The 27440-nt window shown below is 39.6% G+C and overlaps 1 protein-coding gene across 1 annotated transcript in view; it reads left to right on the plus strand.

The window, feature by feature from the left end:
- Positions 1-9859: 9859 nt before the first annotated feature.
- The window catches only part of LOC139453235 (uncharacterized), a 28632-nt gene continuing 11051 nt past the window's right edge, over positions 9860-27440 (plus strand). The window contains exons 1-5 of the mRNA XM_071234859.1: positions 9860-10117; positions 14785-15293; positions 17563-17629; positions 18961-19039; positions 23753-27347. Coding sequence (XP_071090960.1) covers positions 14988-15293; positions 17563-17629; positions 18961-19039; positions 23753-27347 — 4047 coding nt within the window. The 5' untranslated portion in view covers positions 9860-10117; positions 14785-14987. The remainder of the gene's footprint in view (positions 10118-14784; positions 15294-17562; positions 17630-18960; positions 19040-23752; positions 27348-27440) is intronic.

The following is a 27440-nucleotide window of genomic DNA, read 5'->3' on the forward strand; positions in this document are numbered from 1 at the left end:
GGAGGACATCAGGCCTGGCCTTCACACGTTGTACCCATGTAGGGAATCGAACCCTGGCCTACGGCGTCACGTTCGAACGCTATAACCACGAGGCTAAACGCTTATGGAGTGCATAAAAAGTAGTGTATCCTGTAGAGTTTAATAACTACATCCGTTAAATCGGTTGTTAATTGTTACTCATGATCTCATTCATGGGATAGAAGTGGTGTATACCGAACGAGGAATTGGATTCAAATCAATTTGATGTCGCTGATTTTGAAGTGTGACATTGTCAATTCACAAACGTTTAGCATCAATATGTTTAAAAAAATGTTCTGTTCAGTTGAATTACCCTACAATATAGCGCGAAATAAAGAATAAAAAAACATTCGCTATACAAATGGCATCCTATAAACTGGAGCCCCGTGAAGATCCGGGGTAGAATAGGTCTTCAGCATACAATGCTTGCCGTAAAAGGCGACCATGCTTGTCGTATGAGGCGGCTAACGGGATCGGGTGATCAGGCTCGCTGACTTGGTTTGATGCATGTCATCAATCCCAATTGCGTGGATCGATGCTCATGATGTCATTCACTGGAGTGTCTGGTCCAGACTCGATTATTTACAGACCGCCGTCATAGAGCTGGAATATTGCTGAGTGCAGCGTAAAACAACAAACCATGCAACCAACCTAGAAACTGGAGGGTGGGGATGGGTTACAATCACGTGACATGGAATCCTCGCATCGCATTCACTGCGGGCATGACGTCTAGTCAAACAATGTCCTTGACCTCTATCTGTAAATATAAACACTCTGTTGTCAGCTCGAGTTGCACGTTCGTAGATCCGCCACCACCGAATAACAGGACGCGGAGCTGCCCGAACTAAACATCTGTTTAACTACGACCGCCGTACACACCGTGTTTGTAGCAGCCAATGTTTTACAGATTATGGAATATTCCTGACTACGTTGCATTTGCAATTGAGATTGTGGGCCACACCTGCCGGGCTCTGAGAAATACGTTTGCTTTGCAAAGCTGGTCTTAGACTAAGCGGGCTGACACAGTAATCTACAGAAGCCACCGGTGTTAGGGTGAATTGAGTAAACGGCAAGTAGTCCCAGTATCATACAGTTTATGGGGTCACAACAAAACGAGTACAACTGGAATATACATATTTTAAAGATGCCAAGAGTCACGAATGGAAAGGATTCGTCATGCATGCACGGGAAATTGTGATTGACAGACACCTTTGCACACGGGACACTAGACTAACATTTAGTCTCTGAAATCTTATATTATACAATATCCTTCTTGACTCTAATAAAAAAAATTCCCTATGCTGATTTCAGAATAGAGCTAGCTTGAGCTGGCTAGACTTGCTTTTGTATGCGTTTCTAGATTTATTTATTTTTCATAAAATAAATATATTCCACGGTCATGGTGCAGGACTAACGGGACACGATCAATCCACGTGCACAACACGTACACGATACCATTACAGGCGACAGCCCCGCTCTTTAAACCAGGAACAGTTTTGTCCCAGTCTGAAATGGCATTGCTTTCAAATTCAGACTACTGGTAGATATATTTTAAATTGAATTATATTTAACGATAACACACCACCACCACAGCACACACGCAAACACAGACCACACACCCATACCCAAACACACATCCACACAACACCAAACCACACACGATCATAAATAGACACTCCCTGCAACGACTAGGAACGTGTCGCCCATTTGTATTCATTGGCGTCACAAAGTGATGTCTTCTGTGTCTGTCAGTCGCCAGTTTGATTTATCTGAACCGCCAATCGACTATATATAGCTTTAAGCCTTAAATAACATGGGTTGTGCCCCTGCAATATAAATGAGGTGTTATACTGTTTTGAGATATCTTTATTCGTCATCACAAATGATGGAGATTTGGAACACGGGACAGAATACAGAGCTACATCCTACACATCATTGTATAATGTAAATGTACATAATCCTCTACAATATATCTATGTCGATGTTGGAAAGCCAAACTGAGAGTGAGTGAGTGAGTGAGTAAGGATTTACGCTACTTTTAGCAATATTCCAGCAATATCACGGCGGGGGACACCAGAAATGAGCTTTACACATTGTACTCAATTGGGGAATCGAACCCGGGTCGTCGGCGTGACGAGCAAACGCTTTGACCATTAGGCTACCCGACCGCCCCCCATCACAATGTAATGTTATGTATCTGTGAATTTGTCGGCGGTGGGGTAGCCAAGTGGTTAAAGCGTTCGCTCCTCACGCCGACGACCCAGGTTCGATTCACCAATTGGGTACAATGTGTAAAACTCATTTTTGGTGTCCCCTGCCGTGATATTGCTGGAATATTGCACTAAGCGTACGACCAGTAAAATATGATTTCCACTAGTCCTCTGGGCTAGTCTTAAAAATGAAGGTCTAAGGCTTACTGTACATTCGCATCCTGTACTTTTCTACAGCTTTACTTGAAAAGTTGGGAAATAATACCGCTGTGGCACCCTTGTAATTACGACAAAGGTAACTCATTATCAATGGATAATAATGTATAAGACGAGTGATGTGATGTTCTTTGTAGGTCCATGGCATCATAGAGTCCAATGCTAAATGACGTTGGCAGATATGGAATTGGTCTTCAGGAAGAAGAAGGTGAAAACAGTCACGGCGAACAGTGATTCCAACACACGATCATATGTTTTTGGCGTGCCCAAGGGACGCAACTCTGCACAGCGAATTGCAGCGCCTCAGACGATCGATCCCCGGAGGAAAGCACAAAGTGGTGCAGGTCTCGGGCTTTTACAGCTGTGATGAAACCAATGAGCATGGCGATGGTGTTCCCATAAACCTAGCTAGAACTTGCTTCCCGATTCTGTTTCTAGTTTGTCAGCACCACACCCGTGCTCGTGGGTTTCACTGAAGTTGTAAACCCCCAAGGCCTGCACCTCTTCGTGCCTCCTTGCACATTAAGCTGACACGCCGTGGTAGAACTAGAATACTGTTAAACTCCTCTCACTCACTCACTCAAACTTGCTTCTATTAAAAACAACCACATCAAAGACAAGACAAAACAACGATCATTACAAGGTGTACACGTATCGCGATGAACAACGCATGTTAGCAGACAACAACTTTTGTAACTCAATAAGCAATACTAACATATCCAAAAGGCAAAACGCTCACTATCTAATCTTGTTCCCAGTCGTAAGTCTTAACTAGATTGGTACAAACTTTTCAGGCTGCCTGGGTTGTATTGAGGAATAAAACAGGCGTTAATCTGCATGGACATTGCAACATCGACTTGCAATGGCTGTAGTGTCGCCATATGTATGCGACACATACGTTGTCGCGACGTTTTGGTTAAACGATGTAGCAACGTAAATATTGGACGTTGTGACAACGTCTTGATTTGGTTGTATTTTGGTTTACCCACAACGTTGTAGCAACCAATCTGGGAGTCTTCAGATTTACGTTGTGACAACGTAACATCACAACGTTTTAGCAACGAAAAGTCAACGTTGTCACAACGTTGTCACAAGTAAAGCCTCCATTGACTGCGGGGGTGAGATCCGGGTAGGTGAGTGAGTGAGTATGGTTTTACGCCGCTTTCAGCAATATTCCAGCAATATCACGGCGGGGAACACCAGAAATGGGCTTCACACACTGTACCCATGTCGGGAATCGAACCCGGGTCTTCGGCGTGACGAGCGAACGCTTTAACCACTACCCGACCGCCCCTGAAATCCGGGTAAGAATTGATCTTCAGCAACCCATGCATGCTTGTCGTAAGAGGCAACTAACGGGATCGGGTGGGCAGGCGTTAAATAACTAAGAAACAAACAAACAAAAGTAAAACATTTATTCTCTTTTTCACCAGGTGAAGATCTCCATGGGACGAAGAAGTTCATATAAGGTTCTCATACAGCGTCATTGGCACTAGCACCGCAGTCCTTGCCAAACTGCCCAATAGTTAAGGTATCATAAGGACTAGTAAGAATTTGCCGTTTTTACGGGTTTTGCTATGTGTTATCATTATAAGGATTAGTGGACTAAAACTTTTAGTTTCTATCTCTGTCATAAATGCCCGTTGGTGAGAGGGTGTTTTAAGGACGCTCTGTTTAAAGTGACTTCAGACAGACAAACGTAAGTTTCTTATGTGGGGAAACGTTACGTTTTTAAAAAAATGGGGTAATAATTAACATGGCAAAGTCTTTGATCCAAAGTGATTTTCTTCATCCATTTTCTCCAAATGATTGCAAATCGGCTCTTACTATATTTAGCCACGCTATACTTCATGTCGTTTTATGTCGAAAGCTGTTTTCGTGATAACGTCGTATTGGCAATTCGACAGGGCCAAATATACTGTTTGTAAAGATGCTCAAATTCCTCTTCTTCTTCGTAGTGCATATTTAATGCCCAAACATGACGCAACAAATATTGTTTTAAATTTGACAATGTGACAGTCTAGCGGTTAAAGCGTTCGTCACGCAGAAAGACCGAAATCGATTCCACATGAGTACATTGTGTGAAGCCCATTTCTGGTAACCCGGGGTGCTACTGCTTGTATACTGCTAAAAGCGGCGTAAAACCATACTCACTCGGTGGCATATTACATTTATTATATTTGAACGTGTACTGAACTGAAATCGTGTTCAGCGTTAATCATTATCATTGACAACATATTTTATTTAATCGTGACTGCTGTATTCCTGTACCGCCATATGGCGACACGGCTGACGTGTGCAGAGAATACGCTTTATGCATGCGTGACATTGAAACGGTTTATCTCCATTTTCCTACTTCCGTGTAAGAAGTCGCTGTCGCTTTGTCCACGTGTATTCCTGACTGGGTGTGTGTCCATTTCAATAACATTTCTCTCATCGGCATACATTGTGTGTGTGTGTGTGCCTCATAACATCAGCAATACGTGTGTGTGTGTGTGTGTGTGTGTGCGTGTGTGCCTCATAACATCGGCAATACGTTTGTGTTTGTGTGTGCGCCTCATAACATCAGCAATACGTGTGTGTGTGTGTGTGTGTGTGTGCGTGTGTGTGTGTGTGTGCATCGTGACATTAACATCCGCTTTTCTTCAGTTTTATGACAGCGGTCTGTCTGTTGATACTCTACTCAGGATCAGACCATCCGTTGATTGACATGAAGAGCAACACGCTACGTTAACACGCCATCAACATTATCACCGAGACTGACCACCCGATCCATTGAGTCACCTCCTAGGACCAGCATAGGATGCTGGGGACCTAGTGTAAGCCGGCATCCCCACAGCAGGGTTAATAATAAGAGGTGTGTGTGAAACTCAGACATTGGTTGCCTGTAATTAGGGGAGCCATTAACAGTTTAACAGGTTGAAAATTTGAACTTACAGGCAAACAAACTTGCTAGTACTGCAAATTTGTCCGAGCATAGTATCCCCTTAACAGTTTCCGTAGTCATAGTGATAGACACAAGGCTGCTGAAATAAACATAATTCTCGGGCACATTTTTTCTATCCCACCAAGCGCACCATCAGGCACAACTGGGCACACCATTACCGCGGCCCTTTGATACAATGCCAGTTGTCAAGCATGGATAACAAAGTCTGTTTCAGATGACACAGGAAATTTGAAAAACGTTTCTCTTTGTTGGCTGGAAAAAGACACGCGAATTGATTCGATGTTACGCGCCGATGCCGAGAACTATCCTTCAACCAAATGTATAGATTGTCATATTATCAACTGCACTGATGAAATAATACCATCCAATTTGCTGTGATAAACGTTCAATATACAACCCCTATCAAGTTGCCCTGGTGGTGTGATATGGATAGCCATGCAAGTAACAGGAATACGTGGTCACAACCACACCCAGATCGAATGATTATATACAGGGATGTACAATATAGTCTCACTATAATCATGCTTACGGATGAGCAGATCTCTCTCTCTCTCTCTCTCTCTCCCTTCTCTCTCTCTCTCTTTCTCTCCCTCCCCCCCCCCTTCTCTCTCTCTCTCTCTCTCTCTTTCTCTTATGCTGCCACCTCAGCCACCCCAACCCCATCCCTCTCTCATTTTCTCATCACTGACTGAAATAGTCTGGTCATTGTTTGCAATAAACCACATGCCTGTATGCCTGGGGTTATCTTCTCCGTATATACAAGCTCTAGTTGTTGATATTAAATTCATCTGCCATAATTAATAAAAGGATAGCACATTATTAACGTCATTTCTAAAACACGTCCCTTCTATTCTCGCATTAGAAAACAATCTGTATTTTGTCTCTGTACTTTTTTTTTATTGTATATAGACCGTTTCATTGGGCTCATTCTTAAAATAAATCATCATATATTGTTGATTTGGTGGTGAGTTGTTATTGAAGTTTACATTTTAAGAATATATACACACTATATTTTAGAGAACGGTGTTTTCTGCAAACTGATGTCCACGTGAAATGTACCATAGTGTCAAACCTGCCACGTTCACATGTGATGTTTGTGTAATGAAATCACAATAATCAGTTCAAACGTGTAACTGTTTGTATACAATATTTTCGAAGGTAAACGATGTCAGATGCTGGCTGTGTATTGTGACGTGTTGACATTATAAATGAATAAATAACCGAGTATGTGAAGCGCAGCGTCATTAATGAATAATTAACCAGTTGACGCGACAGGCTGCTCTAATTGCCATCACGTGACCACGAATAGCGTCATTTGTCGGAATCCATCTGTCACCTGATTGTAACTCCCGGAGAGACACTGTTTACTGTATATGTTTTGTTTAATAACAGTCTTGTTTTTGTGTCACTGTATGAATTTGAAACAGAAAATAGAGCCAATTACGAAACTGGTGTACATATTTGCGCGTTTATGATTTATTATGTAACTATTTGTTTTTTATTTTTCAAAATGTGGTTGAATTAAGCTGTATGCGCGAAATATACTGCATTTGTTGTCATATATCTATAAACTGGACACATAACTCTTAACAATGTGTGTGGGGGGGGGGGTAGGGGGGGGGGGGGGGGGGGGGGGGGCACGGGGGGCCCAGTCGTCTAAGGCGCCGGTATTCGCTGTGCAAAGTTGCGTCCCTTGGGCACGCCAGAAACCTATGATTGTGGGTTCGAATCTCGGTTTGCCCCAATTATGTTCCTAGGTTTGTCAATACCATACCCGTGCTCGTTGGTTTCACCGAAGTCGTAAACGTCTGAGACCTGCATCACTTCGGGCTTTCCTCCCACATTTAGCTGACACGCCGCGATATAACTGGAGTACTGTTAAAAGCGGCGTTAAACCCAACTCACTCACTCTTAACAATGGTACATAGATGGGTATAAATGGTTGAATATTGGTATATAGTGCTACTTTCATTATTTGACTGCTTATATGATTTGGCGGCCACTTTTGAAAACAAAATATATATATCTACATTTTACATATTTGCCATGTAAGCATTTATGCCAACTGGACATCAGACTTTACGATGATAATTGAATGTGTATTATGGGCATAATAATGGCATATAATGCTACTTTTAACATATAAGTATGTATGTCTGCTTCATTTGGCGGGCATATTTGAAATCGGATCCGAAATATGATGTTTATAGACCCTGTTGTATATGATTATATGTTTTTATGTATACAAGCTAATAATATATCTGTATGAAATACTCACAACACATGCATTGCACTGCACTTCGACATGTATAGGCGTTAATATATGCTGTGCCATGCAAGTATAGAGAGGTGAATCTGTTGAGCGTGAAAAGTCATGCATGCATTTTGGCTATATATCAGGGTTTCAGATCGGTTCATATTATAGGTCAGTGACTGAGTGTATTAAAAAATAACCAAAGTATTATATACAAATTAAAAACTTTGGTCATGACCCAGCTAAAAAATCACGTTGTGACAACGTTGTGGTAACGTTATGATACTACGTCCATACAAGGTTATTCTGAGGACTCCCATTTATGTTGTCACAACGTTGTGACAACGTAGTGTGTTAGCTGGGGGTATCTCCTCTTAAAAGCTTATAAAATCATGCTGAGGTCCCAAAGTCATTTGTCTCGAGCAAGATCACTGTATGAACAACCAAAACATCGCAACAAATAGGCCATACAACATATTTTGGGGGATCAATCATTTTATTTCATTTCAGACAAATTATTTTTTCAGTCAGAGCTTCAAGGCATAGATCTACTACAATCTCTAGTGAGTGAGTGAGTAAGTATGGTTTTACGCCGCTTTTAGCAATATTCCAGCAATATCACGGCGGGGGACACCAGAAATGGGCTTCACACATTGTACCCATGTCGGGAATCGAACCCGGGTCTTCGGCGTGGCGAGCGAACGCTTTAACCACCAGGCTACCCGACCGCCCCATTACAATCTTTAAAATTAGAAGCAAAACATTATTTTTCGGACCAAAACATATATTTTTCAGAGCATCAAGCATATATATCCGGAAAACAATTTAGTTTTGGGGGGTAAAACCTGATTATCATGTATGTTGACGACATGGGCATTTGTTTTGGGACCCATGGAAGTAGGGAACCTGTAGAAGACTGACTTCCAGCTTCAAGACAGAATGTTTCTTAGCATCTATATAGAAATCTATAGAGAAATCGAGTGACCCCTAATAATAATAATAATAATAATAAGTGCAATTATAATGCGCCAGATTCCATTCACCATAGCGCTAGACTATTATTACCCCGGTCAATGGATCAGTGAGCACTCGATTTTCATTCTCAGCTCCCTGGGGAGTATACAACTCAAGCTGCCTGTGAGGTGCTATATCTCATCCTACCGGGTACCCACTCACTGCTGGATGAACAGAGGCACATTTCGAACAAAGTCACTTCCCTAAGAAGTCACCACATGTGGTACATGTGCTTCAGCGTGGCGCAGGACCGAAGCCCTAGAAACTCTCAGGAGTCAGCTGCCGAACGTGGTCACCCATCCAACTACTTTCAGAGACCAACGTTGCTTAACTTCACCTGATTTGGGATATGTGCGCTGTGCACAGGACCACGTGCCACCATAAATAAATAATAAAGAGTGACGTATAACGAAAACTAATTAATTTCATAAAAAGGCAATCATACAACAATATTTACATATTGCATGACATATTTTCCATATCGATCTAGAGTGTGTGAGAAATAGAACGTACGTGTGTGTTGCATTTATATTTGCCGTACTGAATAAAATATAATAGAAATATATAATTCGGGAAACAATATTGGTTTGTCAGCAAAATATCACTCATTTTACTTGGCTGAAAATGTCACCAGGTCATTTAGTTATAATTCATACCTGGGGGTACCCGTGCACACTCCTAGCTTTGCAGATCAAGGAGTCTCCATATTACAACTGGTAGAATCTACAAGTTATAACTTCAAAAGATCTAAAGAAATCTATATCATATTTGTCATTGACTAGAGAATAAGTGGATCTAATATCGATGTGAGTTAATTTAACACAAAGTGGGGTAACTAGTAATATTTTGAACAACCATTTATGATAACAGTAGTGCCGCCTCCCATTTCAAATCAAACCCAGACGACCGATATTTCGCGCCTGCGAAATGTAAATTTGTTCGCTCTCGAAAATAGTTCTCGTTGCCATATCACCAGAGAGGTGCCAGGTACTTGATTATTGCGCGGCCCTTGTGAAATAGAAGTAATTGTTGTAGTCCCTGAACCGCTAGTCGTTAGCATTATATGTTATGTTCGAAATCATTCGCGCAATTAAACGGTTGGAAAATGACAAATTTTCACTGTTAAGGAACAAAGTATGCGAACCTATTTCTTGTCTCGGCGAAATATCCGGAAATTCCCTCACCTTCATTCCAAAGGTCAGCTGAGTTTGTCTCAGCTTCGTACTTAGGTCAATTTCGTGTGATTTTCATCGATTGTTTTCGACCTGATGAATTTTGAGAGCTGTAGGAACCGAAGATGAAGTATTTGCTTTGCTAGATTTAGATCTTTTAATGGACGCATCATGGGAGAAACGGCTTTAATGCCGTTAAACTAGCACCCTAGCCATGGCTTTGATTTTGACAGTTGCAGAAGAGAAATTCTGTCAGACGACACAATCGTCGAAGATTCAGTTCGAGGTAAGTACATATTACAACGTGTTCTTAGCATCTGTCATACCCGTTAAATACGTGTATGTATAACTGAGCCAATTATTTTGTCATGATCATTATTTCCTTCGAAAAGTTCAGTTGCGCGTGTGAGGCCCCAAACTCATGACATGATCGCCACCCCTTCGGTTGGGAATATTTAGCAAATCGCATAGACTGTTTATAAGTATAAACGGTAGATTATCGAAATTTTGTGTCATGTATGCGTGTTATCGTTCGATTCATAAAATTAATAGCATCTAGGAAGTAAGAAATTAGTATCAGCGCAGCATAGCTTGCATCAGTGACCTTCACCTCTCCTTTACGGAAGCTTCAGACAGTCGTCATACCTCGGCTTAGAGCCAGGAACTTGTGGTATGTCATGAATCCGACAAAAAGAATTTTGTGGAAAAGATCAGCTACTAAATCCAATGAATATTCGCTGTGGTTAACTTACGAAATCTTAGTGCTTCTATTGCTATATATGTGGCCAGGCATTGTAAAAACAGTTGTAACATAGTGGCCTAAAACTCATCACTGCTCTTGACTGAACTGCCTTGTCATTATTTGCAATAAATCACATGATCATGGATGAGAAACGTATTTTGGTGTTTTATATTCAAACAATGTTCTCCACAAGGACCAGTTCAAGTAAATGCTATTGAATAGTATCAGAAGAATGTAAAAACCTGTGTTCTCTTTGTGTAAATGAAGAAATGGGTGTGGCAAATGTTGCTAAGATGACAGATCAACAAACAAGATCACGCCCCAACACTACTTTTTCATTTTAAATGCTAATGTGACTTATTGTGAACACTTCACACTCACAATGAACATATGCAATACCAATTTGAGCACTGAATACGCTAGTGAATCGTAACAGCCCTGGTTGTTACAACCTAAATCTAGATAAATTGAATAAACCACTAGGCCAAATTTAGCTCCGAACAAGTATTGTATGTCTATTCCTGATAGATATGGGGTCACTGTAGAAATCGTCATAGTTTATTCGGTAGCATTTTCCCCCCAAGTGTTTTCTGCCTCAAACATAGCTAATTTGTAGTGTACTTAAATGTACTAACTCATCTAATAATGACAAAACATCATGATGTTTGTATTTTTCGCTCAGATATACTTGGAACAGTATTGTTACCAACAGTAAACATTATAAGTCACTATTGTCAGAGCTATCTCCCTTATGTTTCCCTAACATTTTCCCAAGCAATTTACTGAAAGTATGAAATTACAGGCACATTACATTTTTATATAAAATCTATAAAATTTCTATACAATTTCAAGTATTGATAGTCATTTGCATGCTACAGCAAATTGATTCATTGTCACGATCTGCAACTTTGGCAACTAGTCTTAGAGGGACAGTCACAGAATGTCAATCGTTCTGAAGCTTTGTTTGTAAACAATAGCCGATAACACCCAATTTTACTCGGGTCTGCTACTTTTATTCCATTTCTGCTCCAGTGACCACACTGTGGGCGTAGGCTTATCACATGACCAGACTTTTCTCTTGTTTGTAAACAGACCTAATTATACTGAAATAAAAACAGACAGGCCTAATGCAAGACTATCAGTGAGCTTTTCATATTGTTGTACTATTATGATATTTTCTCAATGGATGTTAAATATTTCATGAATCATGACATATATTTATCTATATGTGAAGAATTGTCCACAAATAAACAGATGAAAACACCTGAATGAACTGTGAAAGATGTGACGATGTGACCGGGGTACTTGGATGGCAGCAAGGAAATCTGGGTATAACTAACATGTACTAAGCTGTACAAAAAACACACAAGCTCTCTCTTCAATTTGGCTCTATTAAAAAAAACAGATTGAAGGCAGTTTTCTCTGAACAACACTTGCATTGTCGGCCTCACTGTGCATAGCTCTATTGTTTTGGCGTTTGAATTGAATTGGGCATGTGACATTCAGTGATAACCTAAGATTTTTATAATGTGGCCCACAGACCTTGAAAATTATGGGCCTTTTCATAAATATTGTGGGCCATGTTGTGAATGTGAAGCGTTAGAAATTGGCACTAGTCCTGTAGTCCTTGCCAAACTGCCCAATAACTAAAGTATCTTAAGGACTAGTAGAAATTTGCCATTATTAAGGGTTTTGCTATATGTTATCATTATAAGGCCTAGTTGACTAAAGATGTTAGTTTCTATCGCTGAATATGACAGCTGTAAACATAAAAAACGCATGAAGCATACAAGACTACATAAAAATGCTGTAAAATACATTTGTTCAAAAAGCATGTTAAGAAATTAAACATGTTAAAGCTTCCTCTGTGCATCCATCAGTGTGGGTTACTGCAGTAAAAATCAAAGTTAAATCAGTACTTTTACAAAATCGGCCAAAGCTACCTTGTACCCCAGTCCCGGCTAACCGCCGGGTCTGAAGGCAATAATAAGAGGCAACTATGCCTGTTGTAAGAGGCAACTAACGGGATGGGGTGATGAGGCTCGCTGACTTGGTTGATGCATGTCATTGATCCCAATTGTGTTGAAGGATGTTCATGATATCAATCGCTGGATTGTCTGGTCCAGGCTCGATTCTTTAGAGACCGCCGTCATATAGCTGTAATATTGCTGAGTGCGGCATCAAACAACAAACCAACCATCCCCCAGACAAGAGGACAACTGTCACAAGCATGCAATGTCCGACCCTTTTTGCCATGTTGAATCAAATTGAAAAAAACCCAACATTGTAAACATTATAAGACATGAATACAACATGTGCAGCGTTCCTGCTGTCTTTTACACTTGTATGTCCCTCCAGTCGGACTGGCAACTCTAAATATTACCAGTCCCCCCAACTTAGAACAAAGAAAAGAAACTATGCAAATTACCTAGGTTTAATTCTTTCAACATCATGTTAAGTGCAGGCAAAGTAGACAGTTGGAACCCTGATGATAACAGACGAGCTTACTTCATTCGAAAAATAAACTGTATTGATTATCGTGGATGTTTTCATCAAGAAAAAATATTTATAAGGTACTCATTTGCTGATCCACTGGGACTAAAAGTCCCTTGAATAAATTATCCAAGCCTAATTTTACCAGTTATTACCGGTAAACAGGTACATTGATATTACGTCATCGTGTCATGAACAATAATAACAGCATGATGCTGAGAACACTGATTGAAAACTGGGCATTGACATTTGTTCCTGAACATTCTCAGAATGAAACGAAACATAATGAGAGCATTTCATTGGTCCATAGAAAGACTATTAATCAACCAGAAAAAAAAGATTACAAACCAAACATATTTGCAACCTGTTAGTTATCTTAAAACTTGAAATAAGTTTTAAATGGAAAGTGATTGTGTAAAACGAGTTAGACATCACACATACATAATGCACCTTTGGGCCCACGATATGCAGTTTTGATGTGATAATTATTACAATAATCATGATAATGCGTCAGTGCCACAGAAATGCATCCAAAATCGAATCCTCGATGTCACACTGAGAACTTATTTCATGCATGATTTAAAAACACAGAATCTTTGACATACTGTCCCTTTTAGCCTGAAATCTGTTGAAAATGATATCAAAAGAGAATTTCAGGCCACTAGACTGAAAAGTGTTGGGCACAAATTATGGTCACCTCTTGTGTTGGTGTATTTGCCTACTATTTGGCATGTGAAAGAATTAAAATTTTTCATAGATACAAATCCCTGTAAATCTGGTTTTACTGCATTTTTAACATTTTCCTAAGGCCTATGATATGATGATCATAAAATTTTGCACACAATCCTCTTATAGTAAAACCATCTGTGCCCATGTCTGCTCACCCAAACTTGTCTCTTGACAACAGTTGAGGTATATCTTAGTGAAACTAAGGAACTTTTTTTCAGTAAGCCCACTAGAATCAAGATCAAAAGAAACGTGACTAGATCCAGGCTTCAGAGTAATTGCTTATAAGTGGGGATGGAAATGAGCCAAAAGCGTCTACTAGCTTGAAAAGTGATAATGTATAGCAACCCCATGATGTTTAAAATTAAACTATCCAGGTAGATACCTTTAAAAAAAACATGTCTGGGCTATCAGGGTAGTCTTGATATCCATTCCTGCAAACAATTGTAAAGTCACAATTAAATTAGAAAATAGTGTCTCTATAATTGTTTCCAAAAGTCAAATTTGAAAGTTTAGTAAATTAAGAAAGTTTATCTAAAAAAGATTGCTATTACTTCATGATATTGGGGTTCATATCCTCATGTCATTCAGACAAGTAAGCTGATTTAGGAGTGTTCAAAATAAGGGGGTCTTCAACTCTTTGGGTCCTTGAGGTTTGCTCCTATAGTATCTGAATCGAACTAGATGCCTAAATCTTTAATTGTTAGCATAAGGGCAATGACAAAGACCCCATTGACTCTCATGCCTAATATTAAGAACTGAATAACCTAATGCCTATGTGTAAATGACTGTTATTCAGGTACAGTATATACATGGTACGTTTATAAAGGCAGAGTAGTAATTCACTGACTGCAAGTCTAGAAAAATGACCATTTACAGCCCAACTTGAGACAAGTGCTTTGTGTGAAATAGCTAGATAGGTAGTTTTCTTCCGTTTTATCATGTTTAACATTTGCATTTGCATATTTTCTTATGTTTCTCCTTTTTTCTAGTCTTTCAGCTTCAGCTGCTCTGGAGTAGCTTCCAAGAGTGATGAACAACAACTGAAGATGGATTGGCTTCTGGCACAACAGTATTAGAAACCTTTCTCCAAATGTTGACCCAGCAAGCTGGTACCTTTAACTTGGTCTTGATGAAACTTGGCATGGCATACTTGATGATAAGGGAAGGGGAGCCTAGTTGTTAGACAGGCTTCATGAAGTACCCTGAACACAGAATGTCCTTGGAGGCAGCGATGCCTTTATCGGACTCTGTATTGACCTGGTTAGGTCACCAGTTGGAACTCCGCAAAATTGATTCTGTCATTTACACCCGTTATGTCATCAGTCTGCTGCAGCAGGACATGGCAGACATTGATAGCACTGACCGAGATGAATTTTGGGATATAAAGAAAGATTCCAAGAAGGCTAAAGAAAGGAGGGATGTTAAGAAGAAGCCTGTCAGTGAGGAGGAAAGACGGAAGAATGCCGCTGTAGAATGTCTCTTGTCAGTGTCTGATGAGGTGAGTAGGGTATGATTATGATAATCGATGCTTTTGCTTTTAAAAAGCTGGTCTGTTTTCTTACATGTTTCTTGTATTCTAAAGAAAATAATCACCATTACCCAATTAATTTGGAGTTGCTTGCATACGAATACACATGAGAAAATTAAAATTTCCAAATTGAAACAATACGTTTACCCAGAAATCTGTATGCAAAAGGAGTGTGACAGTGTGAAATTGACACACAACAAAGATATGTTTTACAATTCACAAATGTATTATAAAATTAACTAGGTTTACAAATCAATACAAATTACCGGTACTGTAAAAGTAATGGCAGTACAAAATTCAGTGGCGGTACAGTCCTTATGATGATAACATATAGCAAAACCCTTAAAAATGGCAAATTTCTACTAGTCTGTATACCTTAGCTATCAGGCAATTTGGCAAGGAGTACAGGACCAGTGTCAATTTATAACACTGCAGTATAAGGTATAATGGCAATGGCGATAGCAAAAAGTCAGTGATGATAATGTTCATAAAGCAGCAGCAGTGGTCAGGCTTCCAAAATAGGCCTAGGGTGGATATTCAGGATGAAAACTAAGGTCTTAACACATCCACTGGTTTAATGTAATGTGAGATGAGAGAGGCACACTCATGCCCATTACATCATCTAAATCCCTTCTCAAAGGTTCTATACACTGTGTGGGTTAGTCTAGCTGTTCTAGAAGATTCCAGATTACACTTGACCCCAAAAGCATCTAATTTAATATAGTAACTTCCACAGCACTGCTTACATTAGACAGTAATACATTCCTGAAAACCAGCCATGGTCAAGACACAATGCTATGAACTTCTTCTGAATCTTGTTAATAGACAAATGTGACCCATGAAGATCAAGGTTAGAATAGGTCTTCAAAAAGCCATGCTAGTCATAAAACGCGACTATGCTTGTCGTAGGAGGCAAATAACAGGATCTGTAGGTCAGGGTCGCTTACTTTGTTATTGATGCATGTCACCGTATCTCAATTGTGTGGATCGATGCTCATGATGTCTCACCAGATTGTCTGGTCCAGACTCAATTATATACAGACCACTGTCATATAGCTGGAATATTGCTGAGTGTGGCGTTTAACAAGAAACAGACAATGTTATACAATTGTTTAACAATAAATTACTCTGCCATATGACATGATTTACAGGCATCACATCACATCACACATGTAAATGAATGCATCTGCAGTGAATGTTGCACAAAAAAGTTGCCATGCCTTGCTTATTGTTAGTTAGATATGTATATTGCTGTTGTAAGTATGCAACATGTTATACACTTGGCGCAGCGCAGGAAAAGATACACTTGTCAAATAAGAAGTCAACTGAAACAACATTAATTTAAAAATACCCAAATAGACCAGGGGGAGTATAAACATATTGAAACTCAAAGAAAACTAGCAATACCCAATGTAAATGATAATTTGTGAGTAAATTCTCAATTGCTCAAAAATATTATCCTGAGCCCTGTGACGCCATGTTCACCATGTTCAGTGAATTATTTGTTGATATTTTTACTTAACCTTTGCTGAACCATATTTTTGTGTTTTCTTATTTTCCCATCACTGATTAGTGTGTTTTAAAGAAGTCAATTCTTCACATTGTACATATCCTTGGAGTAGTAGGAAATTAATTGCTTCAGATCAGAATGCAACATTAACAATAATTTAATGTTCATTATGATGATTAAGATATGCAAAAAGTATTTGCTTCAGAGTTGCCATCTACCAGTAACCTGTTGGTAAAAGTCTACAAGGAATTGTCACCATGGTCACTCGTCCTTCCCGAATTTTATTTGTATCAGATCTTTTGTTAATTTTACACGTGTCTTGAACATGTTGAAAAACAATGTAATGAATATATCAAATTGTAGTGTATGAAAATGTGCTGCATTTACCTCTTACTCTTAACAGAAATCCGATTGCCTTATCATATAATAGTGTTTGTCATATGGAAATCATATTCTTTGTATTGATTATGAATGTGATGAATTGAGCATGGACACGATGGTCCAACAGATTATCTTACTTTAGGATATATTCTTGGTCTAATTTTAGTGTGGTTGGTGGACACAATATATTATTATTAACACTGTTATTTTGTGAGCCAGTTCTTGTTTTGGACATGTTTAAAGAAATATTTTAGATTTTGCATTAACTCTTTCTTCAGGTCAATTCTGTTTTGTTTCAAAGTGAACAATGGTGAAAATTTTGATGCATTGTTCAAAACTTATTTCCAGGATAATGATATCGAAAGTTTGGTTGAAGAACTGTTCATCAGACTAAAGGAGACCAAGAGCAGTCAGGGTGAGTGTGAACTTTTGAGTCTTCTAGCCCTAATCTTGACTCTCAGCATCCTCTTCAGTCAATTTTATTGTTTAAGTCCTAAATATATGAACCTTGGTAAATCCCTGTCCTTTTTCAGGGGTAGACGCCATTGATGTAACAGTTACAAAACTAGACTATGGGAGAAAACATCTAGTTCCTCTACATTTTCACTAGTCTCGGACAAACAGACAAGTGTCTGTGTCGTATTCTGTACATAATAACTTAATGTTTTTCAAAAAGTAACATGGCATGTCTGATATAGCATTATCATGATTATTCTAGTTTTTGTAATATTCAGTTTTCAAAACTAATTGTGAAATCAAGGTTTTCTTGTCATGTCAGTAATGTTAGATTTAGTCTTAGGCAGAGGTGGGACGATAAATCGATCCCCGGATACATCAATCTTTTTTAATTTCCGATTCTTGAATCGATTCAAAATCCTTACATAACGATTCGGTAAAACGGTTCATGCTCATCTAGTTTAATTTCTATGTTCATGATATTAGTATTTTACTAATACCAAATACAGTGCACCGCCATCTTTATTAAAGTTTCGTGCAATCTCGCGAAAATCCTGCCCTTTCCCACATGGCTGCCAAGCAAACAAACATGCGGCCACCCGGCAACCTGAAAAGTCCCATTTAGGCTTATTTCACCAGATCAGTAGACAAAAAGGAAGTGAAATGCACCGTATGCGAAGTGAAGTCACCGTATCACGGTAACACGACAAGCTTAATCAATCAAATGAAACGAAGACACAAAATAGTTAATTTTGAAATCATGTCACAAAATGACATTAAAATGTCAGGAGAATCAAATGTAAAGAAACCCAAATGCTGTATGAGTGATGTCAAGGCACTACCTGCAATGTTCAGTAATCAAACAAGAGGGAAGAGGGATTACGTGACCGGGAAATAACTAGTGCACTTGCTGTTTATGTGGCCAAAGACCTGCAGCCTTTTTCCGTTTTTTTCCCGACAAAAGATGCACCATACTTTTAATTTTAATTTATAAATCCTCCAATGTTTGAAAAAAACTTATTATAATACAAGTGATACCAACTGAAGTTGTCAAATCATGAATCGATCGACTCGAATTGAATCGGACATGTGAAATCAATAATCGAATTGAATCGTATCGAATGTGAATCAGCCGACCTCTTGTCTGAGGTAGTGGTTGGGATGGGCATTTGAGTGTCCCTGTATTCAAATACTTTTTATAAGACCTTTATAGATCCATAGGCTCCCCATGGTGATTATTTTATCCTGATTGGTTGATTTCATTTCATTATCGTTTGTTTGTCTTTACAGGTTATTTTACTCCCCTTGCTATAAATACTAAAGACGAGTCAAAGTTTCAAGTCAAAGAGTTCCAAGACCCTGCTGAAAGGTAATTATTATATATTTAATTTATCCTACACTAGTCCTTAATGCTTTGACTGCTTATCTTTTGACAGAAATGAAGCTGTGCAAGGTCTGGGCTGAAGAAAAAGTTGCTCTAACCAATTGTGACGTGATCAAACAGAAGTGATGACATCATGGAATCTTCATATTACTGCTTGTCACAGGACAGACATTGTGTGTTTATTATTCAGGGTTCGAAATTAAATTTATTTCAAGTGTGCCAATGGGCACAGTTGTCATGTTTATGCCAAATTAAGTGTGCCATCGCGTTTTCAGGTGTGCCAGGAAATACATTGGCTTTGTTTTAATAATTAATCATAATTCAAATACAAGTCAAGTGACTGTCATAGTGTTTACTCAAGTTAAATTATACTTAGAATGAATTATCAATCAGAAAATTCAAACACACATCACTCTCGTTACTCATTTCTGGCTACTCATTGCCTTTGAATCTTAGTTAGATACTGCAATACCAATTATAATAGTCCCAAGATTTAAGAGCTACTGTTCACAACTGGTAGTAGCTGTGCACTGATCAGTTACAGCTGTAGCTGTTCTGGGTCCATAGGGTGTGGTCCATCTCCTGGGCCCAATTGCACACAACAATCTTAGTTACAATTGATCTTAGGCGGCTACAATCAATTTTACAAATCACTTTCATTGATAAATTAAGTGAGCCATAGGTGCACACAGGTAAGGAATTCACTGTGCTATTACAGTTTCAGGTGTGCCCTCGGCACGATGGCACTAATAATTTCGAACCCTGTTATTGGATTACTTTAGGCTTTAATTCTGTGGTTGCGCTTTTCTTCAACCTAAATTTCTTCTGTGACAGGTGGAGTATATGTTTATATATTTATTATGCTTCTATTTGTGTAATAATATATATCAATTGTACCTGAAGTTGTTCTTCACGTGTTAGTTGTCCTAATCCGCAATCTTGAATTTGATAACAGTCTCGTTTTTCTCGAGGCAGTCTTTTGTTTTTCAGTTGCTGGCTTAGTACTTAATTATAAAATAATTACCTTTAGCCTCTAGTTGGCTTAGCAAGTGTTTTACTCTTGTTATTTGTAATAATAAAGCCTGTTTTTTCCGATTTAATCTTTTGTTTCTAAGTCACTTTTCAGTACAACATCAAGCTTTTCTTGTATGATATATGCTTGCACGTTGTACTATTTGCCTGCTAAGGACTCTCGTCCACAGTGTCTGGATTGTATGCATGTTTGTACACCAGAGTTGAAATATAACTTTTTCTCCCCTCTCTCCCCGTCAAGTTTTTATAGACACAGGCAGGTATCACATACCATATTCGACGTAATAAGCGCCCACGGCGATATTTGCAAATAGATTGACTCGTGAACAATCCCAAATGGCACCCTTTCAATGTACACAATACTTATTTATTCGCGTATAATTCGCACTCATGTTTTAAATGCCACCTTAATTATGGGCAATTAAATTCTGGAAAAATATCTCTCTCGTATATAAACATTTCAGGCTGTCAGCATAAACCACGAAATTTATCTTTCAACTCTGTTTCTTTCGACAAAATTATATTCTAATAAGAGCCCCCATAGTTCTAATTTTAAGAGCGCCCTGGGCGCTTATTACGTCGAATACGGTATGCGCATTGTTCAGCAGTCCCTACTGCACGCTAGGACGATGTCAGATTTGCAGGGTTCCTCCCTCCAAAAGTCCCCAGTCATCACCACTCAGCCCTCTACTTCGGGTTGGGCGTTATTCAGCGTCTCGAGATCGGTCAAGATTCAGCAGTAGAAATTGGCGCTAGTCCTGTAGTCCTTGCCAAATTGCCCAATAGTTAAGGATCATAAGGACTAGTAGAATTATGCTATTTTTAAGGGATTTGCAATGTGTTATCATTATAAGTACTAGTGAACTAAAAATCTTAGTTTCTATTGCTGACATCCCTTTTCTGCCTCCCAGCGCTGTTGTCCTCTCCTCTGGTGGTTTAAGCTATGCCTTCCCATGCGTCTTACGGTGCTTCTATCAGACAGGCGCACAAGTGGGCATCTACCAGGCGCTTCTGTGATGGCTGCATCCTAGAGGTAACCATCTACAGCTGCGCTGACCGCTCCACGTGGCCATTTGGCAACTGTCCCTCTTGGTTTTCCACCAGCGCCCTCCTATGTACATGCAGCCTACAGCGCCTTACATAGGTCCTGCGTAGATGCACAACTTCATGCAGGTCATGTGGCTAAAGTCGATGAGACACCTGTATCCAGCACCTGCGTCTGTGTACCAGCCTACTGCACCAGCACCTCTGGCAACTTACATACTGCCAGCTCCTGCGAGTTATTCAGTACCTGTGTTCCCGCCAGCATCTGCTGTTCAGCAGACACCTCAGGTACTCTCCACACCTTCACCATCAGCAGCTACGCCTTTAGTAGATTCGCTCCAGAAGCCGCCCACCTGTTCATGATGCACAGCACTACTGCTCAGATTCATTGGAAGGTTCCATGGTCGAGGGATTTGACTTTTTTGCTGAATGGGACACGCATGTCAGTCTGGCCCAGATTTTACTGAGGTAGCACCATCACCCGACGCCGGATACTATTTGGTCTCACCCTACATCTATACCTCCTGTTCTATGTTTTTGGAGGTCTGACACTGTCTTTGCTGCCATTATCTGAGAGACGTGGCACTAGAAGATGTCGAAGGCGTTTGCAGTTTTGGCTCTCTGGTTGTAGCCCAGCAGGTTACCAATCCCGAACACCCCTAAAAATTCCTCCCATCCAGAGCCAGTTTTACCCAACCCCAACACACTCATTAGGGGGATTTTCAGGATATAAGCCTTGTCTGGTAGTTCAGTTTCTAGACTTTAGCACACGCTAATTTCTTTTACTGTTTTGTACCTGGATGTCCTCAAAATCTTGTTTTTCTTTCCATGGATAGGATTGAGCAAGTAGTACTGATCTCCGTAGATGACACGCTATACGGTTTCTTAAACCTTGTGTTGTGAGGGTTTATCTAACTTGACTACATCGGAAGGTCTGCCCACCGCCATACTATCTGATACAGATGTATTAAGGAGTAATGCAGGACAAGTTATAATTTTAGTAAAATCTAAATATTTTTACATTTGTTGACTTATCCTGCATTACTACGTCTAAGGGCCCAACCATCCTGGATCTTCCTCCTCACAGTATCCTCAGATGAAATTATGTGTGACAAGCTGTAATATGAAGATCCATGATGTCATCACTTCCGTTTGATCAAGTGGCAGCTATGTAGAGTTGGCTTAACAACTGGTTTGAACAACTTTTTCTTCAGCCTAGACCTTGCACCACTGTGTTTCTGTCAACAGGTAGGTAGTAAATGCATTAAGAGTAATGCAGGATAAGTGTACAAATTATGTAAAACTAAACTTATGTATGCATGTATTTGTACACTATGCTTTTGTGCAGTAATAAACATTTGACAGTTTGGTGTCTTTTCATAAGCCCTGCATTAAAACATGTCTGATTGCCTGTTATCAGTTAGTTGGTGAATGTTAGACTTAACCATGTTAACAGCTTAGAACTAAGTTATGAAGTTCATCACTGATATTCATGTATTAATCATACTACTGCAGATTTCTTTGTAGCTGAATTATTCTATTGATATAAAAAATAGTCAGACATTTTAAAAAAAATCTGACAAACTGTCTACTTGAAGTAATATATTTTGTTAACATTGACTTGAGGTTGAACAAGATTTATGTTTGTAGATCAGGAGGGCCTACAATTTTTATGTTGAAGATATCCCAAGTTGTAAAATGACAGCTGACAAATCTTTGAAAACAATACTCTGGCCACTGACCCGTAATCGTGTAGAATGATTAACAGATGAAGCATAATGGCTGCATACCTTGGATGCCCAAGAGAAACTGTCAATAGCTTTACATTTAACCTGTGTTTCATGATGAAACTGAATGAACTGTGAAATGGGTTGAGTTGCATGCCTTGATACACGTATCAGCCACCTGTCGTCCATGATGGTTTTCAAATTTCACATTCCCCAAGTTCACGATCCTTGGTCTGTCAGCATCATATTCATGCTTTTGAGTCTACAACTGGTCATTTGAAGCTTCTCACATTAAGTAGGCATGTAGTGATATTATTAATTTATCCCCATTGATGAAGTGGGAGGAGATATAGCAATGGCTCTTGTCTAGTAATGGGTTGTGACTTTCTTATTGCAATTTATTTCAATAATGATTCGTATATTGCAATACATACCACAATATATTGCATTCTTCCATCTGTATTTTGTTATGAACCGAAATAAAAATGGACACATACCGGTACATCAGACTTCCCCTGCACATATAATATACAGGAAACAGGTCAAGAATAGTAAGGTTTTTTTGAATACAGGAATCAGTTGCTAATTTCTGAATTTCTGAATTTTAATTTGGCTTGTCACTTATGTAAACTTTGCCAATAAGATAAAAATATGCAGTTTTTTTAAAAACACAATTTACCAGTATTTTCCAAACAAATTGTGATAAGTATTCATTATTATTTCAAATTGTGGTATGCCAATAATACAACGCATCTCTACTGCTGTCCATTCGTCATGTTTTGTTTGTTTCTGGAACTTAACTCAAAGACCGTTTAATATTTCTGGACCAGACTTTGACCAAAGAAATAATTATTAATTGTACTCTTATTGAACAAACACATCGTTTGTTTTGTAGGTACTATGCAGCATTTCCAGCTCTTCCTGGTGATGGCACCCCACCACAACTATCCCCGTCATCTGATGACAACATTTGGCGGAAAAACAGGAAAAGTGGATCACTTGCTGGGGAAACATCTGAGAGTAAAGAAGGATCTCCCCTAAATGTTTCTCCTGAACATGCAGTTGATAAGACTTTCATACAAGAGGTCAAAACTGTAGAGAAATCTCCGGTGGATTCGAAGTCATACTCAAATTCACCAGCAGCACCTGAAAAACGGAAGCGTTCAGGAAGAGGAGATTCCAATCCCAAAATTTCTCCTAGTGCAGGAGGAAGGAAGAAAAACATGAAGGGGAAGAGGGAGATTGAGGCACAGAGCAAGGCAGTTCGTTTTCTAAGCTGGCCCCCACCAGGGCATGTGAAGAAAGAACATGGAAAAGCTGATACTGACAAACAAGCCAATCCTGAGGAAACAGAAGAGGAGAAATACTGCAGTATAGTGGAGCAAATGTTGAAAGAAATGCTATTATCAGGCAAGAAACATGTTCAGACTTCCACAGACCTGCCAATGTGGGCCTACTTTCCAGCACAAGGGTTCACTGAAGGATGCTTCACAGAATGGTTTAGAGAAGACAGTCAGAGTCCGGAGTTCACAGAAAATGATGATTGGTACACACAGCCCCTGGAGCATATTTTCTACACACCAGTGTCCCAGACAAAACGGCTATACAAGAGACACAGCTATCCACCAATGCTGAATTTTGGTGATCAGTTGGAATGGAGCAGTATTGTCACTGAACAGTTTCTATCTTTGAAGAAAACTGCAACAGATTATATTTTATTGGAGGATGTTTTTGATCCAAATAAGGCAAGTCAGGAGGTTCTGAATGAAGAAGGTTTGGAGATTTTGTTGAATCACCCACAAGAGGCATTGCCTGTAGCGGCTGAGCAGCAATATGAAGATTTGGAGTTGAATGAAGAGAAGGATAAGGCTGTCAATAGTGATGAAGTAGAGGATATGTCTGAAGAAAAAAGTGAAGTTGGAAAAGAAGCATGTAAGGATCAAGAAGAAGAAACTGTTGAAGAATCTGACGAAATCGTAAAGGAAGCCGATGAAACCCCAGCTTGGTATAATGATGACCCTTCCCTTACTTCCCCAAATGTCTTATTTCCTTTTGACCAGCCTGAATTTGCAGATTTATCCTCCAATGTAGATGGGAAGTCCAAGGTTGACTTTAACACCAGTGCCTTGCCACTTACATTACCATGTCTTTTCCCCGGTTCAGATCCTGACTGCCTTGTTCCAGCCAGTGATACCAGTAGCACTGTCTCCAGTGTGGAAAAAGGTTATTTCAGTGATGTTACAGAGACGTCCTTTGTGTTTGACATGAGCCGACACAGCAGTCCCTTCCCTGACATGCTGCTTCTGATGAACTATGGAGAAGATGATGACACGGGTCAGATGACCACAAGTACTGCTAGTAGTTTGAAAGGGAGTAGGTTGGAGAGTCTGTTTGAATCTTCCAGACAGGATCTTCAAGAGAACATGGGGAAAAGCGAGGTTCAACAACTTGACTATTCAGAAGCAAAACCAGAATTTGATTTTTGTGCTGATGATCTGTTTCTTTATGGAGCCGAAGAGGAAGATTGTATATTGTATGGCACCAGAAATATGTTCCCAAATGGCGCCACATCCAATGGAAATCCTCAAGGATCACCATCAAACACGGAGGAGAAACAAGATTCTGAAACAGAAACAGAAGAAAAATCGACATCAGTGTCTTCAAGTCAACTTGAGCCTCAGTCAAAATTTACTGATTCTACCTCTGAAGACGAGAGAGATGAAAGTGCCTGTTTTCCTTCTGATCTCTTTAACTCTTTCAGTTCTGTTGGAGAAAGTTCAGGTGGATCCGTTCTGTTGGCAGAACCAGGCTTGGTTGAACACAATTATGTACTGGATCTGCTTGATTCTGGAGAAGTTAGTCTGCAAAATGAGTGTTCCTCTTCGTATCTTGTTCATCTCTCTCCTCTATCTGGATCTGGTGGGTCATGCTGGCAAAGCAAGATATTACTACATGACTATGGAGATCCGTTTACATTTGGGAGCTTAGAACAGTCATCTGAACTTGCTTGGGACTCAGTTTTAAGTCAAAAGAAGCATATTTGGTCATCAGCAATGAGTCGGAGTCCTGTAAATTTGTCAGTAACATCTCCAACTTTGAAAGGCGAATTGTGGCAACTTTGGGATGTCAATAGTCAGAGGAAAATGCCAGATATGTGTCCCAGAAACACTGACACAAGTACTTGTATCTGGAACAGTATTCTTAGTCTTTCTGTCTATGCTCCTGACAAGATTGAAGAGGAAGAAGAATGGAATAACGATGATGAAGTCTTCCTGTCAGAAATCATCAATGAAGAAGATGCAGTGTTGGGTCTTCAGTTTCTTGAAGAGATCAATGGAATAGGAAAAGGTCCACGGTATGAAAGGAGCGTTTCAGAGAGTGACTTACGAAGCATGGCTGACGCTTCTTTCCTAGACTTGACAAAACCAAATCTGGACATAAGTTATGAATTGATTCCATCTGAAAATTCCGCTTTCCAGGGTGTTGTCCCAAAGCAATTGCATCATGTCCGAAGTGCTCCAAATCTCCGCTATAAGTCATTAGTGTCAATGGTTCGGGAAGATGATCTGCATCCCCCTGGTCTAGCTAGCATTGAATCTCCTGTTGAACATCTGTATTTCTCTGCTAAAACTCACTTTCGTCCTATCCAAACCCCTGTTGCAACTCCAGATGAAGATGTGGAGTTCCAGCCCAAGGATCTCTTTGGTGGAATGTCAGACAACAGTGGAACTCCCTATCAACAGTTTCTTAGTCCAGGAGAAGAAGAAGAAAGCAAATTTCGGCCCAAATTTAAAATACAAAAAGATTTGGACAAATATATTCAAACTGGGGGAAGTCTAGATGAGTCAGATATTGACTATGAGAGATTTAGACAGCAACAGCTTGAACAAGCAAAAGACAGTCAAACTGAATTCATTGAAGAAATTGTTGTCGGTTCTATCTTAGAAGAAGAAAAAGTGGAACCAGACATCCCAGATCAAAGCTCCCTAGTTGTTGCTGAGCCTGAGATTGCTGAAACAGACAATGTCAAGAATACTTCACTTTCCAAAAGTGAAGGTCCAGCTGTGGAGGACGAATCTGTACTGCAGTTATGTACAAGTCTAAGAGACATGTGCAGTGAAAAGAAAGCAGATAACAGCAGGAAAATAACAGAACAAAGTCAAGGAGTAGACTCAAAAGGGTCAGATGATTCTAAATGGGATGGTCAGAAGATCAAGGAAATGCATTTGTCAGATGTGCAACACTATCATGACATCTGGAGCGCTGGTTATGAAATGGACCTGCATCCTTTCAGTGTTGATAATGAGACTTTGTACTTGCCATGTGCTGTTGATGAGACACTCTGCAGTTCAGAGGTCACAACAAATGAAGAAAACAAGTCAAAAGAGGAGTCTGACAAAACCGATGAACTCTACTTATATTACTTGGACAATTATCCGGAATATGATTCCTACATATTAAGTACATCTGAAGATTGTTCTGGAGGACAGGTAAGTGCGGGTATACTTTTTCCTTAGGAAAATTCATAACACTGACATGCTAGATGTTATATGCTTATGAGTAAATAACTATCTGCGACTTAG

This window comes from Haliotis cracherodii, unplaced genomic scaffold, assembly GCF_022045235.1.
Source record: "Haliotis cracherodii isolate W230 unplaced genomic scaffold, xgHalCrac1.p SCAF_9, whole genome shotgun sequence".
NCBI lineage: Eukaryota > Metazoa > Mollusca > Gastropoda > Lepetellida > Haliotidae > Haliotis > Haliotis cracherodii.